The 20071-nt window shown below is 38.5% G+C and overlaps 1 protein-coding gene across 1 annotated transcript; it reads right to left on the reverse strand.

Annotated features, from left to right (window-relative positions):
- Positions 1–1030: 1030 nt before the first annotated feature.
- On the reverse strand, positions 1031–18820 carry acadvl (acyl-CoA dehydrogenase very long chain). Its single transcript, XM_017723050.2, has 21 exons — positions 18588–18820; positions 18300–18402; positions 17974–18040; positions 15603–15680; positions 15054–15126; positions 14784–14848; positions 14528–14662; positions 13835–13979; positions 12570–12699; positions 12092–12217; positions 11421–11619; positions 9813–9917; positions 7195–7281; positions 6818–6880; positions 4451–4552; positions 3939–4036; positions 3720–3792; positions 3411–3483; positions 2843–2915; positions 2615–2690; positions 1031–2431 (listed from the first exon to the last, which is right to left on the reverse strand). The coding sequence occupies exons 2-21, from the start codon at positions 18371–18373 to the stop codon at positions 2294–2296; spliced, it is 1980 nt and encodes a 659-aa protein (XP_017578539.1). The 5' UTR covers positions 18374–18402; positions 18588–18820; the 3' UTR covers positions 1031–2293.
- Positions 18821–20071: the final 1251 nt, after the last annotated feature.

The raw sequence follows: 20071 nt of genomic DNA on the forward strand, positions 1-20071 counted from the left end.
AGTTTGGAGGTTTGTAGCAATTGACTCGGCAGAAAGTTGGCGACCTCTGCACACTATGCAACTCAGCATCCGCTGACCCCGGTCTATCATTTCACATGACCTACCACTTCGTGGCTGAAATGCTGTCGTTCCCAATTGCTTCCACTTTGTTATAATACCACTGACAGTTGACTGGAATATTTAGTAGCAAGGAAATTTCACGACTGGACTGTGTAAACAGTGATTTAGATGGGTGATTGAATACTTTTGGCAATATGGTTTATGTAAATGAGCTCTGATAGTTTTGATTAGTTGCCCTGCCTCCTTCAAAAAGCAGTGCAGGCTGAATCACTCCTCATAACTTCGATGTGAATGGGCAAAGCTAACCTACTGTAGGCAAAACAGGCAGATACATCTTAACGTGTTGATGTTTTGTGACGTCAATTCCAAACAGTTGTTTCTGCAGTTTAGTGTTGACTGTGTGGGGAGTGAGGAGTGGGTTTTGGAACTTTAATGTTTATATGCTACCTCAAAATCTTATTTATTTAATAACTTCAAGTGCACAAAATTCTGTTTTGCATGATTTTGACCCTGTAACTTTTAATTTAATGTAACTAGATTCGATTGCAGGTAGTTTTGGACAATCTCTACTGGTCCATTCATCAGAAACCTTGCACACAGTGGAAAGGGCAAAAAGTGTTATGGAGTGTTATAGACTTGATCTGACAGTCATCTATGGTATTGTGCGTTTATTCATTTAAATCAGTGCTGCCCAAAGTGGGGCCCACAGGCAAAGTTGGCCTATAAGGACGTTTGGTTTGGCACAGCCAAAGGTTACCATAACTTCCTCAGTCAATGACAGAACATATACTGCTAATAATGGATTACATTATGTTTAAAAATGTCTTAATTGTACATTTTAAAATAATTTAGTAACAAAATATCGCATAATGTGCTGAACCAGAAAGGCAGGTAATGAACTATGTTAAGTTAAAGGTTGACAGCAGCATTTCACAGTCATTGTTCATTAAAATGGTAAGCACAGAATGCATTTCATCATTCACTGATTTCAGTTTATTTGCTTTTAAATTACAAGACTTCTGGTACAGTCAAAACATATCCAGCAGAACAGCCTCGATTTCTTTTTACAGTCAAGGACATGTTAAGATTTCCTATAAAAAGCACTTAACCATCTTACCATGACCAGATTTAACTGCATTCTGAACTTCAGGCACTGGCCAAAGTTGCATTAAATATAGTGATCAGTTCAATCTATCATCAGAGATGATGGTTGTGGTTATAGTTTACAGACATTTAACTGATTTTACCTACAATGTCAGGACTTGCAGACTTTCTACATGAGGAAAGGATAATGCACACGAGTCATCCTACAAATAACTAAAATTTCCCTTTTTTTATTCATGTATCTGCATAACACGTATCTGAATTCACAGTCCCCTGAATCAAGTCATAGTGATAAGTCAATCAAATATGAGCATTTGCACTTTGGTATCTGTGAATATGGCAACTGAAGATATGACATTTCCTGTTAAGCCTATGAAAACACCAAAACACTTCCTGTGGCACTGGAAACAGTTTAGGAATTATGATGTTATCAGGCAAAAATAACCAATATCCCAAAAAGGTAGATGCCTCAGTGAATTAGCAAAATAAGGTACATTTCTGGTTCAGTTTGTTAAGGCATTGTGACAGTTGATGATGACTAATATATACATGATCATACTTGATAAAACATACCAGTCACAGAAAAAACTGATAAGAAAAAATAGGTACATGGGCATGGGAGTAAAATAACAAAATAATGCCAAAATAATAATAACCTAGTTAAACTGCATCTGGTACAATGTCAAAAGAAAAACACTGTACCAGGAACAAAATGGATACAGAGTCAAGTTTAGTTAAGAGTGTTTAGCTTCTATCGGTGTTTGTTTTTCCATAGAAAATAAGAGTATGAATTACTCAACAAATCTAGCCACCAGATAAAAGACCTCAAAATTCCTCTTTTTTTTTTTTTTTTTAAGTACTCTACGCTCAGATTACCTCTATTTTACAAAGTTTTCACAAATGTTTCTTGTAATTTCAGTGGATTAACAACACAGTCTGTACAGCTGACATTAACTTACAAACTAACATATTAATCTGACATTTTTGTGGTGGTATAATACAACTCCTTCCACTCACCCAAGCTCACAGCACATATCATTCTGAAAAATAAGAAATATTGATGACATAAGTGGCTGAAGATTAGAGTGTGAAATTGATCAACTGATGAGAGGAAAGGCCAATTTTGTCTTCAGAATCCCAGAGGATGGGGGGCTACCACTGTTCCATTCTCCACCACAGCTGAGGAAATGGCACGCAGGTTCTTGAAGATCTGCTTGGATGTGCCTGACCTCAGGAACTTGATGTTTTGCGTGATTCTGTCATATGCCTAAAGGAGCAGGAGTTAAAATTCAATATGTGCATATTTACAATCATTATTTTAAGGAGAAGATATATTAAAGTTTTAAAGAAAAGAACACAGTGTGAAGGGTTTAGATTGTACTTGTGTATGGAGCATCCACCCACATTAGAGGGAGGCATGAGAAATAAAGAGGGGTGAGTAGACACTAACCTCGGTGCACCAGGTTTCACATAGCATCTTCTCATGTTGAGCAGAGGAATGACCCTGACTCAGAGACCTGGAGGCCCTGGGAGGGAGAAGCACACACCCATATCCACTATTTACTTTCACATTATATGTGTTTCAGGGGCTTCACTTGAAGCATTCTGATCAACTTTTCAAAGGGTGCTAAATGGCGTATATGTTGGTATGTGCAAAAACTGTCTAAGTAAAAATTACCTGGACAGCACAACAATCATAGCGTACAAGTCAATGGCACAGTTTGCCACTCTTTCCAGCACAAACTGCTCATCTGTTAAAATACAAACATACTGATTCACAGGGAGGACTTGTGAAAGGAACTGGGGAATACAGTGAACATACAAAACAATCACAAATGTGCGAAATAAGGCCTTGAAAAGAAAGCCACATCTTGCAGGTTACCACAAACCTGCAAGATCATCTTTTGCCCATGCATTATATGTATACTCTAAACAGATAAAATCACTGGTGCTGCGATTCTGCTGAAAGACCAGCAACATTTCCCATAAACAACAGCAATTACAGTTAGGTATATGTGACAGTGATGCACTGGGATTTTTTTTTTCTTAACTCCACCTCTATTTGGATGACTGAGACAGAAGATGCTTTAATAACTCAAAAGAAACTATGCTATAGTAAAAGTGAAGACTACTTGATTGTAAATGCTCTGCTCCACAAGCCATCTCATTTAACACAAACCATGATGACTGAGATCACCAATGGGGGCTAAATACAAAACCTGATACAAGAAGATCATTTTACTCACCAATGATCCTCTTCCCATGTTTTAGAAGCAGTTCTTCAATGACCTCTCCAAACTGTTCAATGGCTTTAACGGACTGGTAGGAGGGAAAAACTTTTGAACAAGTTTCTTGACAGAGATCTCAGGTAACAATCTAGGACAAACTAAGCCAAATGCTTGATTCATTGTAAAAAAAAATTAAATAATCATGTATAACTCCGGTTAAAACCATGTGGCTAAATCAGCACTGCATTTGATGGCTCATCAAACTCAACTACTCCTCAAAAGATAAAAAAAAAAAAAAAAAACTAATCATTTTCAGTATTGTCTCACCAGCTCTCCACTTTGAGCAAGTTCTGGGTGAACAGTTCCTTGCAATGTTAGGCCTGTACTCATGCCAGCCTTCCTACAGGGGGACGGTTAGGGTAAGATGGTAAAAAAGATAAACAAAGTGAAAGTTCTCAGTTTCTTTTACCTTAATTTCTCATGTTTTGAAATTTTCTATATAATAAAGGCACATTTCATATAATGGCGTGAGGACAGACATCTGACCTCTTGGCCCGTTTGGTGATTTCTGTAGCCAGCAAGCCAGCATTGCCGAGTGGATTCTTCAGAGCTTTCTGTAGACTCTTCAACTGGTTACCTGCATTCTACAAACCAACAGGATATTTACCCAACATGAAACAAATACTACAGGCAAGTCTTCACCTTGTGCCAAGTACTGAACACAATGTGGGCTAATTGAGGTCTCAGCAAAAATGCTCCTTAGATTTACAAGTTACTCAACATATTAGCTCTTTAGGTTTTCAAATGACTCAGTAGATCATCTCTTTGGGTTTACAACTGCCTTAGCATAACTGCATTTATGGTTACAACTGGTTTTGCGTTTTACTACCGCGCCAGCATATAGATTTACAACTGTTTGGTGATAGACAAACAGGCTAAACAGTGGCAGCTGTTAACAACCACACATCTTCACACTCAACACAGTCTCTGCAGCACAGGAAATATGTACCAGATGTTCTCTAATACTCCAGCATATATATTCTCTTAAGTTTTCCTACCTGAAAGCCATTAAGTGACACAAAGAGTCGCAGGATGTCGTTGGTGCCCTCAAAGATACGGAAGATTCTCAGATCTCGCAAGACTCTCTCGACACCAGCATCCTATATCAATGTAACAAGAACATCTCATTAGCGCAGTGTGAGCATTGCAAAAAGATTAGATAAAATTCCCCAATAAGGAAAAACTGTATTTAGTTATTTACTGTTTTGTAATAGATTTAACAAAACCTAGGGGAAACCGAATTGGAACTTTGGTTGTCCTTAAGGGCAAAATGAACGTTTTTTAGGTTTGACAGTTTTTTCCAAAAAAAGAACTAAAAATCCACTCAACATGGTAGAATTCATGAACACTGGTTTATTAATGAAGAGGAATGTGTATTTATGAGAATTTGTGACAAACTTCCTTTCCTTCAGACAATGTTTATTATTAGTGAGATGTCTGGCATTAGTTTTATGGTACTTCCACCAACAACTTTTTTCTTTTTCACTAAAATGATTACAGGACTAACTCAAGGGCTCAGTATGTCATTGCTGTCACGACAAAACACTTCATAGCCAATTAAAATTACCAGATGTTCTTTACATTGCATGAATATTTAATCACAGAAAGAGACCAACAGAAATGTATATCTACTGGGAAAATTCACCTAGAATATTACTTGCAATAAAACCTTGTTAAATTATTTCACATTTACGAGTCATTTTACCTCCTCCTTTAAGTTACCATTTTAGAGATACAAAGTTGCACCCCTACAGCAACAATGTTTCTTGTTTCTATACCTTTTGGCAGGATTACTTTTCCCACCTCTAAAAGTAGGACTTCCTTTCAAATGTTCCATACCCTTTTTTTTCATTTGTATGCTAATTGTATTTAGCATTAGATAATGTTAATGTATGGCTGAACAAAGCTATCTTAACTTTATGGATTTAACTCCATGTCTATGGCAACCAGGTATATCAGGTAATACAGTATACGTCTTAACTAATAACAAACGTTAACTTGCTTAATGAGATGGATTTAAGTATACCCCCATAAGTCAATGTATTCCTTAGGCATTTAACTAATGATAAATATTAAAGACACTGAAATCAACATCACTGAATAGCGTGGTAGGACTGCCTGAGTATGTTGCAGGCCAGCATAGTCACAGCTTCTCTAGAAAAATGGCGCAATCAATGCAGTGTTGGTGTTTGTCAACAAACCAACACCAGGCAATAGATTCTGGAAGACCTTTGCTGACGCTACTGATCTAAACACCAAATATAGGTTGGCACAGAGGTTAACAGCAATATCCTTTCAGTGGGTGGATCCTTAGAGGTTGTGTTCTGTGATAAATGTGAAGCATGTTGAGGCTTAATAGACAGTTCTGATATATTAGTGAGACAGTTTCACAAAGAAAACAGATATAAAGAGAAACAAACAACGCCTCATTCTACAAATAAACTAGCTGGTTCATCTGGACTGGCTGCTCACTTCTGCTTAAACTCTGAACTGCACTCAAACCTGCAAATTGTTTAATCTACCTAGTTTCCCTCTGCAAACAAATTTGATTGACAAAAATTATTAGCACAGTGCTAGATCAGGCCAGGACAGAGGCTGTGCAAAAAAACCCTCATCGTATGCAAAGCATGACACACATTTTCACATGTACTGGAGATACAAGGTGTTCAGTGCTTAGCACCACTGGGTCCTTCTTCTTAACCCACACAAGATTCTCTGGGCTTTTATTACACGACACCTACACTCTTTTTCCACCAACTTCAAGACTTCTCTTTCCACTTGAGTGTCTGGAACTCATGTTGGAGTGCGCGAAGGCTAACCCTATCTGCATCTGTTCATGATAGAAATGCGTTTTTTTTGTGTAGAAACATTTAGTGAACATTTGCTGTTTTGATTAATGGACAGTGTTTCAAATATAGTTCAGATCAAGAAAACAGTCCAGATGTGTATGTCAATTAATTAATTACTTAGTAATGAACACTGAACACAATATCATGTCACTACATATCACATGCTCATCCTTGTTTACATATTTAACTTGGAATGAAGTGGAAGATCCTGTTCGAACAAGTATTGCCTGGTACAGAAGAAGAAAAAAAAAAAAAAACATTGTTGCTGTCCAAAAACTTTGTCAACTAATTTGGAACTTTTGAAACATTCCTCACTTGCAATGTAATTCAATATAATGAGATTTTATTCAAAGTATTTTAAGCTTTCCTTTTGGTTGATTCAAACTAGCCTACTGGCCTAAGAACTTCCATGTTGATAAAATAAGTACACTAAAGTCATTTATATCAGTAAACTTAGAAGACTGAAAGGAAGTATGATTTATGTCACCTTACTCTTCATGTTACAGTCGAACTAACCTTCATAAACCCCATTCCGCCCATAATCTGAATACACTCATCTGTCACCTTCCACGCTGCTTCCTGAAAAAGAAAGACCACATTTATTCCTTTTTACCGACATGCCATAATGACCAAAATAAAAACAATAAATCAGTAATAAATGAGGACAACAAATGCTGGTTTCACTCGCTATACAGAGGTCTCAGTATGTTTCTAGATGTGTCTATAATGAGCAGTCATTCTCTTCACGATAACATTATCAGTAACTTTGCCATTCATGGTGAGTGACAGTCTACTGCAACTGAAATTCTATGAAATACAGTGAATATACTTTGATATAAAATGACACTGATGCATGTGTAATTCCTGATAACACTGTGCATGTGAGCACTTACAGAAGCAAAGATTTTACTGATGGCCGCCTCAATTTGGAAATCTGTTGCTCCACTGTCCATGTTACCACTCACCATATAGGCCATGCACTGTAAACAGAAGACAGGAGCAGGAAAGAGATGAAAATAAAAAGGTTAGAAGTCTTCAAGACAGACACGAAAAAAAAAAATTTCTTGAGAAATTCAAGGAAATGGCAGAGGGGCTAAGGTGCTTCAAAACAAGAAAGTTTTTGGCTTGTTCGCTCATGTGATGCAACCACTTAGAAAGTGAAGAAACCTCCACTTCCTCCATGTCACAGTCTCGCTTTACATGAGTGTTTACCACGGAAAAGTACAGAAACAAGATCCTGGACAGTGGAATAATAATCCGGTGGTAGCATTAGACCTGATCAATCTTTCATTGTTCAAGACCAATTGTCGTCTGCACAACAGTTTAGGGTTTCCCTTGTTATATTTTCATTACACAACTTTCCAGTCTGGACTGCAGGCAGGCAGCCATGCTGTTTTAATACATGCAGAATGTGGTTTGGCATTCTCCTGATGAAATAAGCATGTGACACCCATGATTTCCAAAAAGAATTAAAGTTTTTGATTTGTTGTACCACAGGACACTGTTCCACTTTGCCTCAGTCCATCTTAAGTAAGTTCAGGCACAAAGAAGGTGGTATCATTTCTGGATCCCGTTTATATATGGCTTCTTCTTTGCATCTTTCTTTTCCCACTTTACTATAATACTTCATACTAATAATGTTTGCTGTCCGGTGTCGACCATAGGAGGATGGGTTCCCCTTCTGAGTCTTGGTTCCTCTCAAGGTTTCTTCCTCTTTTAGGGAGTTTTCCTTGCCACCGTCGCCGCTGGCTTGCTCATGGGGGCTCGGACCCGGATTTTCTTTCGTCTTTTCTCTTCTCTCTGTAATACTGATTGTTCTGTAAAGCTGCTTTGTGACAACACCTGTTGTAAAAAGCGCTATATAAATAAATTTTGCTTGCTTGCTTGCTTGCATAGTGGAATTTTAACTTGCATTTGTGGACGCATCAACAAACTTTTCACAGGACGAGGTTTTCAGAAGCGTTTCTGAACCCATGCAGTGATTTACACTACAGAATTATAGCTGTTTTTAATGCAGCGTCGACTGAGATCCTGAAGATCATGGCCAGCCAACATGGGTTTTCAACCTTGTGCCTTGCACACAGAGATTTCTATTGATTTCCTGAACCTTTTAAAGATATTATGTAGTACAGATGATTTTTGCAATTTTACACAGAGAAACGTTATTCTTGAATTGTTGCACACTTTGCAATCCCATCTTTACTTCTGAAAGACTTTTAATCCTTTTATCAAACTCAAAATGGGCACATCCATCCATCCATCCATTTTCTAAGCCGCTTCTCCGTCAGGGTCGCGGGGCAAAATGGGCACATATTTTTAAAAAATTGTATTTGTACTTTTTTCAACATAGAGTTTAAAGAATTTGCACACTACTGCATTGTTTTATTTACGTGTTAGACAGTATCCCAACACACACACACAAAAAGGTATTGGGACACACTGGGAGTTCAGGTGTTTCAGCCACACTCATTGCTAAAAGATGGATAACATTTTGTACATAGCCTTACAATCCCAACAGACAAACACTGGCATTAGAATGGGTTATACTGATGAGCTCTTTCTGCCCCTATCAAATGTATGTGCTATTATTGTGAAATGGAAGCATCTAGGAGCAACAACAGTTTAGTCACAAAGCAGTAGACCACGCAAACAGAGTGGGGCAAGCGAGCGCTGACGTGCATTGTGCCTGGCCTCTGTTGAATCGCACACTAACACTGCCTCTGACAGCAGCATCAGCAAAAGAAATATGCATTTAGGGGCTTCACAAAATGGGTTCCTATTGCTGAAATCAAAATGCATAATGCCAAACAAGAGGACTCTGCAGCAGTGGATATTCTGTGGCATGATGAGTCGTGCTTCTGATGGACAAGTCTGGGTTTGGCATATGCCTGCTTGACTGCATTGTGCCAACTGTAAAGTTTGGTGAAGGAGGGATAATGCTATGGGATTGTTTTTTGCAACTCCAGATTAATACCTGTGGATTTAGAATAGGATGTCAAAAGCTCCTGTGGGTGTAATGTGTGGGTGTCCCAATATTTTCATTTATATAGTGTACATAGGATTTAAAAAGGTTTTATGTCAAGATTTGTGTCAGTAAATTGCATTCTGTGCATTTAGAGGTTATAACAGTGAAAATTAGAACAGCCAGCCAGCAAACGTGTCTATGGGAGTAGAAGAAGAAAAAAAAAAGTCCCACTTCTGAGAACTACAATATCAACAATAATTATGCTTCACAATTTATGGGCAAATTAGATATTGGTCACACAAATAGTGTGTGACTCTAGCTTAAGGTCATGCATAACATGCTACATCACTGCTTGCTCTGTATGTGTACTTCTAATGAAATGAAAAGTGTTGCTTTTCATGCACTGAAAACACCTGGTTCCATTTGTCAGCAAGTTCTCAAAACATTACAGCAGAAAAAACATGAAACTCTGAAAAGCAAGGACTTTCTGCCAATAGATCAGAGGCAAAATAGATAAAGATTAGTGAGAAATTTAGCCTAGCTCACCTCTGTAACATACTGATACATGGCCATTCTAGCTATCTTCTCCTGAATGACTCCAAAGCTGTGGATCTTACTTCCAAACTGGGTCCTGTTGGCAGCATGGTCCACCTGTAGGAAGAGAGGGAAAGAGTCCCCATATAATCAACCTATATGTAGTATACAGTATCACTATTTTTATGCCTGATTCATCATTTAATTTCTTGTAAAATAATTAGCCTTTGTCTCTTCATCTGTTCTTGTTGGTAAAAGCCTTAAAAAAGGTACCAATTTGTGCATAAGGCCTTAAATGAGTTTTAAAGGTTTACTACATTCACTTTCCCAGTGGAAAAGGGCCTATTTTTACCTTTTCATAACTAATTTGTTTTTAAATCATAAAACTAAAATAACAGGGACAGAGTGTTTGGAGTCAATGCAACTTAAACACATAACTGCAACAGATTATAATACAATTATGTTCCTTAAGTAAATGTACTAAAGATGAACCCTTGTGCAGGTTCCACCCCAGTGACCGTTCAGTATGTTTTAACTTCCCATAATTTAAACACAAGACATTTTTTTTCTACTGTAAATCAGAATCACACAATGATAAATGCTACCAACATACAACGTTACAATAATTGCATTTACACACACTTAATAATCCAATCATTATTGGATTTCTGGAATTATCAGATTATGCAAATGGTCATACAAACATGAATCTCCAATTTCTAGATTAGAGTAAGGTCTACAAATTTGGTTTAAAAGTCTGATAAAGAGAGCTGGATTTTAGCTCAGTAATCAGATTTCTCAGATTTTTTCGGATTTATCAGATTGCGCTTGTGCCAAAATAGACCATGTTACAGGATATAAGCAAGCAGTGTAGGACAGCACATGCAAGAGAACAACAAAACACTTTTAGAGCAAAGCTGAAACCACTACATACTTCCCAAATTGCAGGATTTAAAATGTATTTCATCTTTAAGATGGTATATGTTTATATATGCAGGTAAAGTGGCTTGACGTTTAAGAAAACAGTGTCAAAGTTTGAGTTTCATGTTTTGTTTATGCGACGCCTTCACCTGAGAGTTTACGGAACTTTTGTTCTCTTTAATTTGCCTTTGTGTTCAAAGCCTTTTCACCTGTATGATAGACATGATTGTCTCCCACAGCTGTTTATTCTGATATCTAAACCTGAGGCAGAGGTCTGAGGAGGTCCTAAAACATGCAGCGTAATAGGGGTGGCCTTTATTGAACATTATTGTTCAATATAATCACATCTGGCCCTGACCTCCTTGGGCCCTAAGCAAAATGCTACAAAAAATTGGCACTGGACAGAAAGTTTTGATAATTAAAGAATTTGAGAGGTCCGAGCAGCAAATGGAGCAAAGAAACCATAAGCTTCATTGTAAAAATGACATTAGTGATAATGTGTATGTTTTCAAAAGGAAACTGTCCTAGACATGTGAGTATGAGTAAATTAATGTCATTCTAATTTTGCTGTTTTAAATTATAAAACATGTTGGAACTGATCAATAATTTGATCCCAATTTATCAATCTTCCAAAATTGCTTTTTGTCCCAGACGTAATACACACAAAACACAGAGACATTTCACTCAAGGAAAACGCACCGCTTTGGCAATGGCACCCTTCATGGTTCCCGAGAGCGCTGCTGCCATGCCAAAACGTCCGTTGTTAAGGATGTTCATGGCCACTTTAAATCCCTCTCCAACCTCCCCCAGAACACATTCAGCAGGCACACGCACATTCTCAAAAAACACTTCTGCGGTGTTTGATGCCTTGATACCCATCTTCTTCTCTGGAGGGCCACTGGAAAAAAAATTGACAGCAGAGAAATGAATGACAAAGACAGATGAAGAAATACAAGGGGAAACTTAACAAGACAGCTAGGACAACAGGACCAAATCAGAACATAGTCCAGCCAAAAAAAATTATTGGGATATTTGGGCTCTAAAAAGGGAAAACAGGGATAAAGGTAATGTAGGTACATGGTAAAAATCTGTGTTTAATACAAATTTCATTTTCTTAATTAATTAAATTACTTTATAATTAACAATGAGTTACACTGGCTGCCTAATAATCCATACATCTCTGTTAATGCAGGTCATACAGTCTGGTGACTCACTACATGACTAACAACTGTAATTTGTGTGACATCATTAAGCTAAACCTTCCCAGTTTTGTGTTTATGCATCCAGTGATGCTAACTTGATCATTTGTGCTATACTAAGCAAAAGGCTTTGCAAGATACTAATAACAGTCACCCCAAGTCTAAACTCACTTTGTGACTCCTCCAAAGCTTCTCTCAACAATGAAAGCTGTGATCTTGTCCTTCACTTCTCCAGTTTTCTCATCTTTCATTGGAGTCCTAGCAAAGACTGTGAAGATCTCAGCCAGGCCTCCATTACTGTGGGCAAACAAAGGCAAAAAAAGCAGTTTAATACAGACAATAAATATATATGCAAAGAGTAAGCACACTACAAACATTCTCAGAGAAACACATATAGGAGTTATAGAGCTGGATACTGGAATTGGCTGTATGGGTTACAGACAGTGTGATGAGCAAAAACAAGTTTATAAACATGAAAATCAGAGATGCCCTCTAGTGTTATAAAAAAGTTATGCAAGTAACTTTTGTGTTACAGAAGTCAGAGTGTGTTAGTGTATGCATTCAGGTGTTTAACAAAAATAAAATAAATATAAAAAAAAATAAAAACGCACACACGCACACACGCACACACGCACACACGCACACACACCTGATCCAAATCTTGCTTCCGTTCAGGGTGTAGTACTTTCCACAGGGGGAGGGAACAGCAATGGATCGGATGGACGCAGCATCCGAGCCGCTAGATGGCTCAGTAAGACAGAAAGCTGCAACTGTTTCACCTGCAGAACAAGCCCAAGAGAGCTGATTAAAATACAAAAAATAAAAACATACAATAAATATAGAAATAAAGATAGGACTCAAATCAACCACATGACATTATCACACTTCAGAACCTGGCTAGTTTAGTCTTAATTAAAAACTTTTCTATTCAACCAACGATCCATATAGTTCTATTATCAGTCCACGCGGTGAATCACTTATTCAGGATGCCTTAATTATGTGTTAGTTCTCTCCCCCCAAAATATCAAACCATGACAGTGAGCTTCACTAGAGCTTAGCATACTTGATACATTTCATAAGAGTTAACCATCTAACATACAAACTAAATTCTCTAAAAACATTTTTCCAGTTTTTTTTTTTTTTTTAATAAATAAAGTGCAAAGTTCAAAACATATGACAAATGACCTACACAGGCTTCTATATGTACAGATCACTTTTAGAAACTAATATGTAGTGCTGAAGCATTTAACAGTTGTAATAGATGCACCTATGTGGGAATTGTGGGCCAATTTTCAATTTTTCATTCATTCATTCATATATATATATCAGCAATCAAGACATATGATATCTGTGTGTTACAAATGCAGTAAAATAAATAAAATGCACACATTTTAGCACAGTGGCCCGGTGTCACCGAAACACTGTTCTCTTTCAGAAAACAATACATATGCCATCAAATACAGGGTTGCATTATCAGTCAAATCTAAACATCTGTCCAACGCCAATTTTTAGTTATATATCTGCCAGTACAATACAATGCTGATATGCCTAATTATGCCTGTCATAACAGTCCCTGATAAAGAACAAAAACGCACTTAATTTTTAGTTTACCTGCATACAGCTACCGTTAAAAGTCACTGTGTGCCAGTGGGTTGGAGAGAAACATTAACAGATACCACATATCAACTTCACCTCCCACCACTCCACCTATGACTGAGCAATAAATACTCATCAAACTCAGAGTCACCCCCATAGTAATGCTTTTAACTTGGAAACATCTCACAATATGGAAGGAAAATGCATTAAGATTTCAGATTAAAGTTCAATAAAAGCGATGACTTATGTTTGTGTTGTTTTATCAACTATGTGTATTCAACCGTACTCAATATGATGTATTCTTGTAATCAGACTCACCTGTGGCCAGCTTGGGCAGATATTTCTCTTTCTGTTGCTTATTGCCGTAAAGAAGAATGCCTTTAAAGCCGATGGACTGGTGAGCACCAAGAGTGATGCCCACACCCAGGTCATGCAAGCCCACAAGCTCCACCAGCCTGGCATACTGACATCACAAGACACAAAGAAAACTGAGGATTTTACCTCTGACCTTGGCTTAGATACATCACCTCTTACTGTTTCACTACAGTTTGTTCTTCAGGCAGCAAGTCTTGCAAATTTATGTCTCAATCTGTATACTGATTAACTAGCTTTGTGAAGCATCTTATACCCAAACACAACTGTATGTTACAATATAATACATCTGGGCTGTGCCTATACTAGTGTATTACATTAGTAGACAAGTAATATATTTTAATAAATGATCAAGTAATCAGTTTTTTTTTTTAATTGACATAGCTAATGGAGAATGCAAAGCTGTTCAAAGACCTCAAATACTATAATAAACTACGATGCCTAAAATACACTGCATCCAATTCATGAACCTTTAATCAATAACATTTTAACTAAGTAAGCCTTATATTTTGTTTATATTTTGGAATACATAAGGGTGAACTGTTTTCCTTTTCTTTATCCCACCCCTGTGTCCCTCTCCTCCATGGCTGTATCTGATCCCACTGATCTCTCTCCTTCCTCATGTCTCCCTCTTCTTACCTGTGTATTGGTGAGGCCCAGGCCGCCCAGGTCAACAGGCACCTGCAAGCCAAACGCACCCAATTCCTTCAGCCCCTGCATGGTGTGCTCCTCCACCATCTCCAGTGTGTCATTTTTACCAGGGTCATTCACCTCCTACAAACAAACCAATCAGCACACACAGAGCAAAGGAGAACACAGTGAGGCACATCAGACAGAAAAGAAACCATTCTTAACTGACTCCAAAGTCAAGACAGTGTTGGTGAAAGAAACTTACCTCAAAGAATTTCGAACATGGTTCCAGCAGCTCCCTAAGGAGCTCCAACTTCTCCTCATTCAGCACTGGAACATATTAGCAATGCAATATTAAGCAACTTCTCACACAATTCAAACAGCAGTGTCAATGTAACAAAGCTACTGAACAGACAATGTTACTACACCTGGCATAATTACAATACCATAACAATAAAAAAACAATAATATCTGAAAGCATAAGAGGAAAACACTTGCAACATTTCTACAACATTGATAAACGAAGGCAATTTACCTGAGGGAAAGGGAAAGACCTGTGAGGTGCTTATCTGCCCCTTGAACATGTTCACAGCAAAGGATTTTGACTCCTATTCAAGACACAATTGAACCTTTCAGATTCTTCACAAATTATGTAAGATTACTGCAATTATTTGAGCTGACTAATCATTTCCAACATTCAATTTCACAATATACTGTGCCACTGGACTATGCTGGACTGAGGAAAATAAATGCAAATAAAAGAAAGCAGTAAACACATTAACTGAGGCACTCTATGGGACTTGATAACACAAAAAAACAGGTTACAACTTGTAACTTCACACAAGAAAAAGTAGCTTTAACTAACTAAACAGACTCTTCTGTGCAACATTTGTTTGAGTAAACAGCTAGGTTTAACAAAAAGAATTGCTCATCGTTCAATTATTTCACAATCAATTGTCTGCTAAAATTTCATGATCATGACAACCTTAAGTACTGTGATAAATTACACCATGCTACATCACAAAACACTTTACTTAGTGAACGCTGATCATATCAAAAACACAGTGGTCAAACAGACACATACCACACTGGCAGCCTTCTTCTCCACCTTGTCCGCTGTGGTGGCCGCATCACTGCCAACTGCAGGCTTCTCTATTACCGCCTGTGCATGGAGACAAAAAGTAAAAGAGGAAAATAATTACATAAATTAAAACAGTCATGATAAAAGCCTAACAAACAGCAAGTTTAGTCTGCAGTGTTGGGAATTGTTTTATTATTACTTATTGTCGAGTTTTCTGTTTACTTTGCTTTAATTGTTAAACATGATTAATGCTGAAAGTCTTAAGAAGCCACCTCCATTTCTGTTCTCGTGATTTGAACAATTAAACCAAACGGCCGTACAACATTCCCAAGGAGGATGTCCTGGGGCAGTCAGTGTTACCAGACACACTCCATGTCTAAATGCCTGCAGACACTTGCTCATCTAATGTTTCTTCCAAAATATAGGGTATTAATTAGGAATGGAAATTGTAGGTCAATGCCAACTTCCAATTAATGTACATAACTGCCCATACATACATGTGTACATTTATAAAATTGGAACTAGATTCTCCTGGACAAGCTTATAGAGAAATGTAACCATCATTTCTGTAGAGTTACAAATGCAATGAAATGAATTAAATGCACAGTAATCAAGCATCACCCAAACATTCTGCTCTTCTTAAGTAAAATAAATGCATCATCAGAATCTGTTTTGACCTATTACTCAAAACTAAACATCTGTCCAATGTTGTTCATTTGGTTTAAAGTATATATCTGCCCAAACTAATATAAATTTTATATCAATGTGCATCACTGATATTTATATGTATACTTTGTACTAGGCACTGTGACATAAGGCTCATGCTGCAGCTCCTAAGCTGCTCCAGGATAACTTATTCTAATAGCAATGCTTTTCTACTAGACAGTGTCAGCAGTTGTTGCACTTTACAGTAGCCAAAGTCACTTATTATAAAGGAAGCCTGGATACTTTTGGGTTTTATTCTCTCCCTTGTCAATACAAAAGCCTGCTTACCTTTACACACCAAGTCATTTTTGTTTGTGTGTTACAGTGGAGGAAGAACAAAAAGTTGACCACATGTAATGGCAGCTAGCCTTTCACCCACTTATGTTAGCTGCAGTCCAGACATTCTGTTGTGGATGCAAAGGTGCGTTTACAAAATCCATGACACCACACAGCAGCATGTTCTAAAAAAGGAGTCCTGCAAAAACCAGCTGGACAATGTCACACATGTTGGTTACCCAATGAATCAAAGAGGGTACAGAAGGGCACCAAACCCTTCAGTGCATGTTTCTTTTTCCACAGACCAACAAAGCTAGTAGTTACAAAGCCAAGATTAGTCATATTTAAGGCCTTAGCTAAATTAAAAATGTTCGTATACAACAGCATATTTGGCTAGCTCAACCTCCCTCCACATGGAAATATGATAGTGGGCTATATATGAGCTTTATGGAAAATACTCATATAAGGTACAGTCGAATTTTTACAATACCACATACAGCGTTTATTTAAATATTACAAACTCCTAATGAAAGGGTACAGTAGACGTTTCATTCAATATTTCAAGATCTCTGAACAAGAAGTGAATAAAGTGAGAAATATTATTCTGTAATCATCAATTTACAATGAATTTATGATGAACCCAGACCATTAGCTTTATTATTAACTCAACCATCAATGGTACACAACTTTTTCAGATACTTCAGAGGCTGTGTTGGTCATTCTAGAAACATTTAAAAGAATTCACCATTTTTATTTACAACTTCTTAGTGTCTGGGAACTTCTGAACAGCCACTCCAAAGTTTTGAATGTCATCCGTGTTAACCATATAATATTGCAATAACAGCCAAACGTACATGTATTAAGAGATCCATCTAAAACGTTAACCGACCATGTAATTTACGCAGATGAATAAAGTTCCCTGTCATTTTTTCGTCTGAGTGTTTCGGGTGACATTCAGCGCCACGCCGCGTCGCATCATGTGAATAGACGGTGAACTTTGCCCCAGATTCCGAGCGGCCTTCACCTCAGCACTGTGTTATGGATACACAGCGCAATGCGAGCCCCTCCAACAACCAATGAGTTTAATCTACATACCCTGCCACTGTAATTCACTCCTATTACATAACTTGGTTGACGAGAGTCCAACAGTGCCGCCACATATGCCCGTCATTTAAAAAGGGTCTTTTTAAGCGAAGCTGAAGTCTGAAGTCAGTCTTTATTCGAGGGCGCCAGAATGTACGGCAGCACTATTTAAGGTGGAACGGGAAAAGCTGACGAACAGAAAGTCCATTTTAATAAAGCAAGATTACATAACCAGTTACTTTACAGCGCAACAAAAGCCTCTGCACTCAAACATCCTATCTTAGATTAACAGAAAACAACCTTAACTTACCTCGGCCGCCTGGCTAGCGTAAAGACGGACACTGCGCGCAGCTGCAGCTCCTACTTGCCGCTGTGCTCTGATGAAATGGAGGGGAAACACCAGTTTAGCTACCACACACTGATTTTTCACATTTAACATTGCACACTAGGTGATGCGTGTAGGTACAGAGCTGAAGCGAACGGCGAAGCGTCCGTCACCGACCAGCTCACAGCAAAAACAGCTGGGCTAGCTAAAGCTAGCCAGCTGGATGAAACGCTAAATGGGGTAAACCTGAAAAAGAAATAAGCAGAACAAACACGCTGCCCCAAGCCGAAAAACAATAAGCATTTACTTACACTGGTGTGGACTGTGGGAGCCGGAGGACAGCGACGCACAAAGCCGGAGTCTGAGAGACTTTCCTCAGCAACATGATTCAGTTATTTAACTAACGCTAACCAGCTAAACAGGTCCGGAAAAGGAAGAAAGTGGGTTCGTTAGATTGTTTACGTTCTAGCGACCGAGACCTTTCGCAAACAAATTGTTGGGTAGGTATTTACTTTAAACTAGAGTAAATAAATAAAGCTCAAAATGACAGATTTTAAAGACAGGACGCGACGGTTAAGCGTAGCAGCGGTTGGTTTTACCAAATCTTCTCCTGCGGTGATCTTGCTGTTGTCCTTCAAGAACTTAATGCTTGTAGGTGGCGGTGGGTGACAAAAGGCGAGGTGCCTGTCCAGCGTTTGTTTCTAACGAAATCTATTCAGCTTCAGGCGATATCTTATATACAGTCTCCAAACGTTGCCGTGTGACTAATGATATGACGGTACCCTTTGCCTGCTGTATCGGTGCTGGACGCACGGGAGGAGGGGGTTCTGTTCACCGGATGTCTGTTTGGTTGGAACGGGGCGGCGTCTGAGCCCAGTTCAGCTGATCCAGGACCAGTTTATTCGAGCGGTTAAAATTGGATTAGTTGGCTGACCGAGGAACGCCAGAAGCTAACCAGTAAAATCCTGCGCACCGGGCGGCTTCCCAGTGATTGGTGGATAATAACAGAAAGGGACGAGAAAGATCTGCTAAACCTACCCGCACTAGTGGCGGGTAAACAGCGGACACCGCTCAATAACAAGCCAAAAAGCGACCTCTGCAGACTGGGTTAGTTTAGTTCTGGTTGCCCTTTGGTTCCCCGGAAAGTTTCTTTTTTTACGGAAATGGTTCGGTAACGTTCCCATAACATCCCCATGTACTTAAAATGAGAGAACCTCGCAGAAACGTTCCCTTAACCGATTAAACGTTCTTTTAAGAGTCCTTGGGCAAGACTCCTAACACCACCTTGGCCTACCTATGTAAAAATGATCAAATTGTAAGTCACTCTGGATAAGAGTGTCTGACAAATATATCAGTGTTTGTTAATCCTCTGCCTGCTGACCCACTGCACTGTAACTGCAGGTATCTAATTTAGCAGCCCTATCCCCAGTACCCGGGGAGCAATTGGGGGTTAGGTGCCTTGCTCAAGGGCACTTCAAGTCACAGACTGTCAGCCGAGGGGATCAAACCAGCAACCTTCTTGTCACCTGGCTGGTTCCCTAACCTCCAGCCCACGACTGCCCCCCTCCTGAGCAGGAAAACACTGAAATAAATAAGACAGGGGCTCTCAGAACAAGGTTAAGAGCCACAGTCTTACATAATCACACTTAGGACTTAATGGTGTATGGCAGAAAGCTTACCTCCACACCGCAGATGATGTCTATTAGCTGGAAGAGTTTTTCCAAAACCAACTTCTAATTATAAATCAAACATTGACACAATTTAACCAACAGAACAATTATTATAGCTCTAATACAATACCCAGTATGCATTAAACAAATGCTTATGCAAAAAGCCTAGCCACTGATCTACAGACTCTTGCAACTGCAACTCTTTCCTCGGTCATCAGACAAAATCAGAGGAAACCAGACAAGTTTGTTACCCTTTCAGCCAGAGAAATAAGGCTAAACTGAGGTGTTATCCAGCTATCTTGCTAAATTTATCCCTGAGCTTGTTGTCCTTATGTGACAAGTCATTTCTTTTATTTCAGCAACACATCAGTTTGTCAGTTACTGTAGTTATACAACTGCAATAAGCGGTTCGG

Source organism: Pygocentrus nattereri, chromosome 2 (genome assembly GCF_015220715.1).
Source record: "Pygocentrus nattereri isolate fPygNat1 chromosome 2, fPygNat1.pri, whole genome shotgun sequence".
In the NCBI taxonomy this organism is placed as follows: domain Eukaryota; kingdom Metazoa; phylum Chordata; class Actinopteri; order Characiformes; family Serrasalmidae; genus Pygocentrus; species Pygocentrus nattereri.

Coding starts and splice junctions, on each gene's coding strand:
- acadvl (XM_017723050.2), bottom strand. CDS start 18,373: ATGTTGCTGAGGAAAGTCTCTCAGACTCCGGCTTTGTGCGTCGCTGTC. Junction 11,620..12,091: donor AGCTTTGGAGGAGTCACAAA/GTGAGTTTAGAC, acceptor TTTTTTTTCCAG/TGGCCCTCCAGAGAAGAAGA. Junction 4,037..4,450: donor TGTCACTTAATGGCTTTCAG/GTAGGAAAACTT, acceptor GTTGGTTTGTAG/AATGCAGGTAACCAGTTGAA.